Source organism: Triturus cristatus, chromosome 3_1, assembly GCF_964204655.1.
Source record: "Triturus cristatus chromosome 3_1, aTriCri1.1, whole genome shotgun sequence".
NCBI classification, from domain to species: Eukaryota; Metazoa; Chordata; class Amphibia; order Caudata; family Salamandridae; genus Triturus; species Triturus cristatus.
In genome coordinates, this window is record NC_140583.1 from 648,505,702 (window position 1) to 648,516,439 (window position 10,738).

The 10,738-nt window shown below is 44.9% G+C and overlaps 1 protein-coding gene across 9 annotated transcripts in view; it reads left to right on the forward strand.

The window, feature by feature from the left end:
* The window catches only part of KIF23 (kinesin family member 23), a 186,264-nt gene extending 176,122 nt beyond the window's left edge, over positions 1–10,142 (forward strand). For all 9 annotated transcript variants that reach the window (XM_085644663.1, XM_085644661.1, XM_085644656.1 and 6 more), the window contains 3 exons: positions 7,971–8,052; positions 8,400–8,470; positions 9,091–10,142. In XM_085644663.1, the coding sequence (XP_085500789.1) occupies positions 7,971–8,052; positions 8,400–8,470; positions 9,091–9,106 (169 nt within the window). In that variant the 3' untranslated portion in view covers positions 9,107–10,142. The remainder of the gene's footprint in view (positions 1–7,970; positions 8,053–8,399; positions 8,471–9,090) is intronic.
* Positions 10,143–10,738: the final 596 nt, after the last annotated feature.

Sequence of the window (10,738 nt, forward strand, 5' to 3'; positions counted from 1 at the left end):
TCAAATTTTTCTAAGACTACAAACCAATCAGTTAACTTTACCACTCATGAATGCTCCCAAAAATTCTTTTGAGTATGGTACGCTCTAAAACAAGCAGGGACACACAGCCCAGGTTTAGATGGACAGTCGGGGCAATACATACGAATCTCCTTCTGCGTACCTCTTCGCCAACAGACTCTGCATCTCCTAGTGGGAAAATCTTTTGCCGGTGTGGGAGGGATGTAATCAGGTAAGTGGCGATCTTTCAATCGAACCACATCCTCCACCACTCCAAATCTAGGAACACTTGCCTGTTCCACAACAACAAGGCTAGCTATCACAGAGTGCTGAAACTGAAGAAATGTCAACTTTGACGCAGGAGAACACTCCTTGAACACAATAAAAGCATTGAACATTGCTAATTCGAAGAAATGGATGGCCAACTTCTTATACCAAACATAAGCCTTCCGAATAGCAGAGTAAGGTTCCAACCTCTGATCTACTCTGTCAACACCACCCATGTGCTTATTGTAGTCTAGAATGCACACAGGTTTGCGCACTTCAGCAACCTGACCCCAAACAGTCACAGGTGAAGTTCTCTCATCATGGATGGTAGCCAGCATGTACACATCCCTCCTGTCCACAAATGTTACAGCTAGTAGTTCATCACTACGCAAGGAACTGCACTGCCCCCTCTGAAGTTTTTTGCAAACAAGCTCTTTCGGATAAGCTTTACGGTTAGAGCGGATTGTGCCACATGCAAAAGTGTCCACTTTATACAATTCCTTAAATAATTGCACAGCAGTATAGAAGTTATCAAGGTACAAATGGTGGCCTCTGTTAAACAGTCTCCTAGCAAGATCCCACACAATTTTCTCTGCAACTCCAAAAGTGGACGGACAACCTGGGGGGTCAATAGCAGAATCTCTACCAGTGTACATACGAAAATTAAAAACATATCTTGTCCTGCTCTCAGACAACATATACAGCTTAATTCCATAGCGTGCCCTCTTGCTAGGGATGTACTGCCTAAAAACCAAACGGCCCTTGAACAAGACCAAAGACTCATCAATAGATATTTCTTTCCCTGGAGTATAGATCTCAGAAAATCGATCCACTAAGTGATCAAGAACGGGCCGAATCTTAAAAAGACGGTCACAGTCAGGGTGATCTCGTGGCAACGCCATAGAATTATCAACAAAATGCAGCATACGTAGCAAAAGTAAATACCGATTACGAGTCATAACTGCAGGAAATATGGCAGTTGCCAACAAGGGGCTAGTAGACCAATATGAAGCCAAGGTTGGCTTCCTTACCACACCCATCAATAAAGTCAAACCCAGAAACTTCTTCATCTCTTCCAGATATGTGGGAGTCCACCGGGTAGCTCTAGACTGGGGCCTAAGTTTGTCGCTGTTGTTCCTCAAAAACTGTTCAGCATACAAATTCGTCTGCTCAACAATCTCACCCAAAAATACATCATCCATAAACAACTGAAAAAACTGTATAGGCAAAAAATGTTCACAATTCACTGTACACCCTGCATCACCGCTAAAGGCAGGCAACACCGGCTGCACCATGTTTGGATCAACCCAAAGTCCAGCACTTCCAGTATGAAGCCTAGCAGCCTCAGACTGCAATCCAGATGCCTCTTGCACCATCGGCACAGCAGTTTCCTCCTCGAAGACAGGCACTTCATCTGCACTGAGAGTTGCTTCATCCACACCAAGAGTACCTTCATCTGCACTGAGAGTACCCTCATCATCCGATGATTCCATGTTGTGAGAAAACTCACTGCCGGAATCTTCCCCTCCCTCCTCTCCCTCAGACGCACTGTCAGTCTCATAATCATGCTCAGAGGAAGATTCAAGAAGCCTACCGACCACCTGTTGAGCAGTCATTCTACGGCTAGCCATATTGCTTACTAATAAAGGTAACTTGTCAAACAAGTCAACAACAACAAACTCTTTGTAAAATAAGTAATAAACAAAAAGCACCTTTATCAAAAACTCAAATATACTCCAAAACAATACCACTCACTTGCCAGAGGCAGCTAAACTACTCACCACCACCAACTCTGTACAGACACAGTATGGATCAACAATATCCCACTAAAAAAAGAAAGAGAAAAGCAATTACACATAAGACTATGCAAAACACATCACAAAGAATTTCATGCTCAAACCACTAACTAAATATGCCGCCATTATGACATCACTTACAAAAAAATTCATTCAGACATTATATTATTACTCATTTGGTGTAAATACAACAACAAAAAATTTCTTACCAACACAATGCAACTACACAAAACTGCAGAACAGCCACCGTCGAAAAGCTTTAGACTAGAATAAAAAGAAGAAAAAAAACTTTATTGTAACATATGCATATAATGCTCTAGACCATCACGTACTGCGCAAAATGTATTGCTTGACCCTCCCACTTTCCAAAAGGAAAGATCAATGGCCCAATCCTTTACAAGCAACGTGGCGAGAATCTGGAACTGAGCCTCAGCTCCGCATCACCCCCTCTTCCCAGTCCTTCATAACTAACCTCAAAGTTCTCCTCCTGCAAAGACACTTCCAAACTTAATTCACACCCTCTCTATTGTGTGAAGGAAGTCTTTACATTATAGGAAATTCTCTTCTCCTTGCCCGTAGAAGTGCCTACCCAGTGTGTTCCTGTGTTTTGCGTGTCTGCCATTTATTGCACTTTTATACCTCTACTTGTACTCTTTTGTAAGTTGACACCACTACAGTACACCTGCTTGTGCTAAGACATCAAGCCTTCTAAGGTCTAGTGGGGCCTTCTACGGTGTAGCATGGGAATGTGCTCCCTCAGTACAGTGGTGTGGTGGACTGGTCATGAATGCTGAACCCGGTTCCCCATTTCCAAATTCAACAGCTCCGGCAATAGTGCCACATCCCCACTGAACGCCATACTTGCCCACTGAGAGAACCTCGCACTGCCTTCAGCTATAACCTAATTGTGCCCGCTATAAACACTTGGATGTGGCTCAATTCAAATTATGCACTTGATAAGAGTAATACGCTGCCTAAAAAAAAACACTCCTAGGGAATGCAAAGCATGTGAAATGTAAGCAGAAACAACATGGTTACCTAAACGATCTCTCACTAACTATTCCGAAATCAGTGAGTGGTTTCACCGGAAAAGTTATGGACATGACTAGAGGGCCCTGAAGGGAATCGTTTCACTGTCCATTGCTTACATCCTTACAAAACATAAGCAGTATGGTAGACCACATCCATAAACACAGAACCATGGTGCACATTGTGTTTTCCAATTCACCCATCAACCAGGTATTGCAGTACCTCCAGAAATAGTACACTCTCCCACCCTGGAAACAACAATGCTGTTAAAAGGAAGACGAGAAAACAAAATTAGCAATACACTGGCAAACTCTGATGCTGGTTGTTAGACCTGTCAGCCCTTTGGGTGGTCCCTCCTCATCATTATTTATTTTGTCCCACTTTTGCCTCAAACCCTGTTAGTATTTTTCCTTTTTAGGAACCACCAGACTTTTTTTCGTATTGATGCAGATTCAGGGAGCCATTTTATCTACCCCTGGAACTTCTGTCTGAGGGCCTGGAGCACAAAATGGTGGCCACCTGTGACATCATCAGAACCCACTGGAACCTACCAGCACCTTCCAGAACATTCTGGAACCCTGTGACAGTTGGAGGCGGTTTAGAATGTTGGGAAGCTAAAGCCAGAGTTGACAGTTGGAGCTGGCAGTTGGCACCTGACTGGTGAAGAGAGAGCAGCAGAAACCTGAAGGAGGAAGGAGTGAGGCAGCAGGGGTGGAAACTTGTGCCTGGAGTGGGGTCCATAAACCCACCCTTGATACTAGTCCCTACTGACTGAGCCCAGCCTGGAGCCCTGTGTGGGGAAAAAGCAAGAAAAACCATCTTAAGGACCTGGACAGCAGGAACAGGCCTTAGAAGTAAAGAAAAGCAAGAATCTGACCTGTTTATTGGTTTCCCTGGAATCCGACGTCGAGAAGCCTGAGACCTGGAGCCCGAGGTGGAGAAGCGGCGCTGACGGGAAAGCAGACGTCGTACCCGGAGCCGCCAGAGGTCGAGAGAGGGTGCCGACGGAGGTCGTGAGGAGTACCAGAGGTCGAGGAGGAAGTCACCCGAGGTCGAGTGAGCGGCGTCGACGGGGGAGTGAAGTCCGCCCTCGAGTCGCCGGAGACCGAGGTGAAGCGTGCCGGAGGTCGGGAGTGGAGATCGCACTCCGGAGTCGCCGGAACCTGAAGAGAATCGTGCCGGAGGTCGGGAGTGGAGGTCGCACTCCGGAGTCGCCGGAACCTGAAGAGAATCGTGCCGGAGGTCGGGAGTGGAGGTCGCACTCCGGAGCCGGCGGAAGTCGACATCGAGCCAAGACAGCCCGGCGTCATCGAATCGGAGGTCGACATCGAGCCGAGGCCGCCGACATCGAACCGGAGCTGCCCGAAGTCGACATCGAGCCAAGACAGCCCGACGTCATCGAACCGGAGGTCGACATCGAGCCGAGGCCGCCGACATCGAACCGGAACCGCCTACCGGCGTCGTCAAGAACTAACATTGTGCCGAGGCCGCCGACATCGAACCGGAACCGCCTCACGGCGTCGACACGACTCCAGCGGCGTCGGAGCTTCATAAAAAGGGCAGTAAGTGGAATAGAGGGCGCCTAAGGCCCTGTGGAGCTCTAAGAGACCATCCTAAGGGTTAGAACCAGCCTGGAAGTGCCAGGGGTGGACTGAGACTGATACAGTGACCTGTGTGAGGGGTGGTGTAGTGTGGGAGAGCCCGATCTCTAGATTCCCCCTTGATCTACCTCAGTTTAGGCCTCAGCCTTGTCCAAGCCAGGGAGTATACCCCTCAGGCCATCCAAATCTCTACAAGCTGGGATTGGGTCAAATCATCCCATAGTACCTCAGGAATGTGAACTGATTTTCAAGCGTCACTGTTGGCTTCTATTATTTATTGAGAGCACTGTATTTATTGTATTCATCCTATTTATTGCCTCACAATATTTATTGTTTCACAGTATTTATTGTCGCACAATATTTATTGTCTCGCAGTATTTATTGCCTCATAATATTTAATTGCCTGTTATGTAATGCACTTATATTTGTGCCTTGATTCTTTATGACCTACCTTATTTATTGAATCGTTGAAGTATTATTTATTTGACGTACCCTTCCACAGGAAAAGCCTTGTGTACTGTGATTGTATTATTATTTATTTAATCAGCAACTAAGAGAAAAAGAAGATAAAGAGATATATTTTCAGTATAATTTTTAAGGTGTAGTGTCGTTTTTGGAACGGATGCACGCATGGTTATTGTGTGGGTATGACGTATGCTTAACACGGTGCCTTCCTTCCCGCTCGAGCCAAGCTACCACAGTGTGTCGGGAAGACCCACTACCACCCTTCCGGTGTGGGAGTGGGGTTTTCTAACACTGGTGTACTTGGATTCAAATGAAATCAATCTGGCCACTTTGCAACCCCTCTGTCTTACTTTATTTCGCCCCCCCTGGGAACAACAATGCTGTTCAAAGTTAGATGAGAAAACGAAAGAAGCACTTCACTGGCAAACTCTGATGCTGGTGTACTTGGATGCAAATAAAATCAATCTGGCCACTTTACAACCCCTCTGTCTTACTTTATTTCGCCCCCCCCACCCCCCCTGGGAACAACAATGCTGTTCAAAATTAGACGAGTAAACGAAAGTAGCACTTCACTGGCAAACTCTGATGCTGGTGTACTTGGAAGCAAATAAAATCAATCTGGCCACTTTGCAACCCCTCTGTCTCACTTTATTTCACCCCCCTGGGAACAACAATGCTCTTCAACGTTACACGAGTAAACTAAAGTAGCACTTCACTGGCAAACTCTGTGATGCTGGTGTATTTGCATACTAAAAAAAAAAAAAAACAGGGCACTTTGCAACCCCTCTGACTTATTTTGTTTCACCCCCCACCCCCCTGCCAGCACCCACCGATCACAAGATGTAAAATAAATCAATCTGGCCACTTTGCAATCCCTCTGTCTAACTTTATTTTGCCCCCGGGGAACAACAATGCTGTTCAAAAGAAAACCAGAAAACGAAAGTAGCACTACACTTGAAAACTAAATGATTCTGGTGTATTTGGATGCACATAAAATCAATCTGGCCACTTTGCAACCCCTAATGCTTACTTTATTTCGCCCCCCACCCCCATCCCACGCTAGCAGCACCCCTAAGATGGAAAACGACAAAGAAACGAAAACGAGCGGTTTTTTTGTTGTTATTTCACATAAAATCACCTGCGCTTGGACGATCCAAGCGCAGGAACAAAGCAGAGTGTTCAAAAACACATTTCCACCCCCCCAACATTGTGCCCCCACCCTACCTACCCCACAGATGCACTAATACACCCTCCCCAGCCCCAAAACTGACCTTTACTCTCCGACCAGGAAGCAAATGGCTTCCTGCGCCTCGGAGAGCAAAGGGGAACCCTCCGGTGACGTCAGCACGGCTCGCGCGCTGACGTCATTGATGACGCGAGTGGGGGGAGGCAGGGGAAGGTCTTCCCCTGCCTCCCCAGCAAAAAAAAAAAAGATCGAGGAATCACGGGGGGAGCGCCAGCGCTTCCCCCAAGGGTGGGTCCCATGACGAGATGGTCTCGTCATGGGCACAGCGCGACTGTGCTCCATGATGAGACCATCTCGTCATGGGCACAGAAGGGGTTAATTCCAGGGGAGGAAGTGGTGCCGTAATCTTCTTTCACACTGTTTTCCTAAAAAGGTTTTATTTTTACCATTATGAAAACACCTGCTTCTATTTTAGCAAAATCTGGCTCTGGTTATATTGGTTTGCTGCTGTTGACTTCAGTCATGTTTGGGGGGCTGTAGGGCCTGGAGAGTGTGAGCGCTTGGGTGGGTCAAAGGTGTGGCTAAACACAAAATATTCTGAACGTTTTTTTAGGTCCTTCACCGTCAGGTATCTACATATAAATTAAGGCTCAACTTCCAAAATATAGATTTTAGTAATACCCAGACCATACGCAGTGCAATTTTTGAACATAACTGTCCCTTCAACACCCTCCTCAGGGATAGTAAGCGCAATGTAATTACAATTAAAAGCATGCACTTCAGAGCTCAGTTGTCCAATCAAACTGCTTTTCTAGTAAGGTCTTTCCTTACATTAATGTTTTCTGTGAAAATTAATTTGAAAATGAAACTGAAGTACCCCAACATTTTAACTTATTGTCAGCTCCCATAAAATGCATCAGGGCTACTGATTAGCTGATAAAAAGACAGCAACAGGAAAGTCAGAACAGGAATTTGCAATGTGCCTCCAGGTAAATTAAAGTTTTCATCAGCAATCTGTAATGAATATTACCAGGTGTTTTGGCACTTCACAGCTCATCACAAAGCTTCCAGTGACTCCATCAATGAAATCCAGTACCGGCTCTCAAGCATTCCTTACAGCTGCAAATTGCCCTTTACATATTCAGATTACCTTGTAGCGCATATTTCCATTCCTTTCAGGCAAGTATGCATCCTGGAAGGAAACCTTGTTGAACTGTCTGAGCAGCTCCTGTTTTACAGCACAAAAGGACACTCCCTGAATGACACTGCAGCTTGAAGTATTTTTTAACTTGCATAATGAACCGCCCCGGGACGGTTTTATTTTTGGAGATTCCAGGCAGCAGCGAAAACTGGGGAATGCGCGACCCCCTTGCCATGACTCCACGACCCAAGTGGGGGTCGCGCCCCACAGATTGTAGGCCTCTTCTCTAAAGTAACCAGTCCAGTTCATCGAAAGAAACTAGTCCAGTCATTGAGGTGCTATGCTTTGGAATAAATCCTGTTGATTGACTTTGTGTTTTTGATTTGTAGTGCGAAAGTGGTCTAACTTGCACAGTTGTTCATGTTTTCTGCATAAACTGCATTCCTTTTGAGTGTGTTCTTACAATTTTTCATTATAACTTCTTTAAGCCGTAAGCGACGCTCCTCCCCGTCTGCGCAAGCACAGCAAGAGGAGACTACAGAGTCTGAGTGGACGGATGTGGAGACCAGGGTGAGTGCATCAACAGTAGTGGTCCGTATTGATTTGTCCAGTCATCTGTAGCTATTGATCATATACTTTGTTTTGCTTCAGGACCATGTCGGGGAGCTTGTTATTGGGTTCACCCTACTTGGGTCTTTCAAAGGATCTTAGTATAGTGATTTGTGCGGGGTGTCTTTGCTGTTGGGGGTGAGGTTGGCTTTCAGTCAAGCGTTCCTGGGTCATGTTATTTTCACTTTTTTGTCTTATTGAGGGAGAAGTTTGCTGTCGCCAGATGTTATGACAATATATTGGGGATGGGCAGGGTAGGGGTGTGCTTTATAGATAATAAAATATAGCTGATTTCTTTGTGTTCCCAGTGCTCTGTGGCCGTAGAGATGAGGGCTGGGTCGAACCTCGGCCCTGGATATCAGCACCATGCAGTACCCAAGTAAGTGACACTAGATGCATGTGAGCACAGAGCTCACAATCTGTAGGCCGAAACGTTTTTGTGGTGGCTGACTCTGGAAGATGGGAGGGCGTTCTGAAACCACAAAAGGTGTTCCTTTTTATTAATGTCCAGGAAAAGTGTGCTAATCTTCTGCTCTATAGTGTACTGATAGCACACTTGACTGTGCAGTGTGTAATGGGCGCATAGTAGATGTTGTAGAAATGCACATGGCCATGTGGCTAAGAGGTTCACACTTGGTACAGACAAAAATATAATCCCATAAAATAGGCTGTAAAATTGGGGTCAAAGATGTCCTTTATCGATTGTATAACAGCAGGTTGGCTATGGGGTGGGGGGCTGTGAACACATAGTAGTCTGGGGATGGCACGCGTACGTACTAGGTTAGCGTGTGAATGTACTTACTTGATTGTACTGTAGTAAGCAAATTGTGATGTTGGGCACTCCTGAGCTGAAGCTTGCACAACAAAAGGTACACGAGTGGTTTGGTGCCTGGTTGTGTATCAGAAGTCTGCAATGACTGACACCAGGACGCAATACGCTAGGATGTGTTCTGATTGCATCGAGTGGATTTTTCTCACTTCCTTTTCTTCTTTTTCCAGGCGCAGGAAGCCTTGAGCCATGACATGAACACATTGTCTGCAACAAGAGGGACCTGACTATGTCCTAGGACACCAAAATGTGCAGTGGCTCAAGGAAAAACTACAGGACTTGCCCCAAGATATATATATTAAACTGCTCAGCGACAGTGCTTAGCTGAGAAGCCACTGCCAGGGGGGTGAGGGGGGAAGTTAGTGGCGCCCATGCTTCCGAAGACTTTCTATATTTATATTAGACACACCCACTCTATAAATAGTCTGCTTTTAGTAATTTATGTCTTCCTTTTTACTCGTTGATGGCATTGACTTTCCTATGAATATTGTGCAGTATTTTACAGTGATGAAATCATGAAAGGTTTTCAGAAGTTCACTCCAGAGCTTGCAGGGACTAAGGAGGAGCCCTTTGCGTTATTACTGGTCATGGAGAGCCTGTGTACGCGTCCTCCTAGTAATAAGAGTTGGAAACCTGGATCGATATTGATCCTGTATTTAATGTGTGTGGGCCTCTGGACATTTTTCCCAGGGAAGTGGACAAAGTTTCATAATCGTGTACACGTACAACAATGCTGCTAGTTGCTTGTTTGCAAGATTGCACTTTAGAATATCTTGTTAAGATATTTGTATATGCTGTTAATCATCTTAAGAACTTTTATAATGTTTGTAGATGGACTGGACTGAAGTGGGATGTTCAGCAGAGAAAACACAGCCTTTGCTTCCAATCAGAAAGACCACATTGTTAATAAATACTTATGTAAAGGGATTTTCTTTGAAATGTTTTTGGGAGAAAAGCAGTTGGATATTTGTTTCTTTTCCTTACGCAAAGCAATGATCATAGGCTCCCTTGGTGCTTAATTTTGTATTAAGGTAGTAGACCAATGAGCTACAGGATAGCTTTCCCTTTTTGTTATTGTGCAAGGTGATGGTGTACACTAAAGGTGATTCTTTCTGTATTCTCCCTTCTGTCCAGGTCTGTCTGTGTATGTGTGTGTGTCTCACACCATCAAAGTTCGTGGATCAAGGTTTATTTTCACTGAGAATAAATATTTATTTATGCAGCTTGGTTATAGAAGGGTATACTGTGTGTAATTTAGCCATTTGTATTAGGACATTCACATGCTTTTCACTGAATCATTAATAAGGCTCCCGCATGATGTGGTCCAGCTGTGCACAATAGCTTGAGCTTCTGTACGCTTTACTTTTTCACCGCTATGAGCTCCAAAATATGCAGTGAAGAAATCTATAAATATGAAGGGAGCGGCTTCATGTGTTTTTCATCATTCGAAAAATAAGTAGCAATTTGTATGACAGAAAATCTGTTTGCTAGTTTTTTAGGTTTTCCTCATTTGTTTTTGGTGTCTTACTATGGTAGGCACCCTTCCATTTTTCCTTGAGTACACAATTGGATTCGTTCTTGAAATATTGAATACGATGATATTGAACGCTTTATGATGGATATTTCTAGCCATTTATTCCTCCTAGTGAATATCCCCAAGCACCAGACTGGATCTGGAAACTCAAAAAGAAGTGCTCCTGAGGTGGCGTCATGTGATTGTGCTAACTTTGTTTCTCTGCAGAAGAGACTAGCAGAGCTGTTTATAGAACCACCCATGCATGCTAGCTATTCTTTGTTTTCATATCTTCAAGCGCGGAT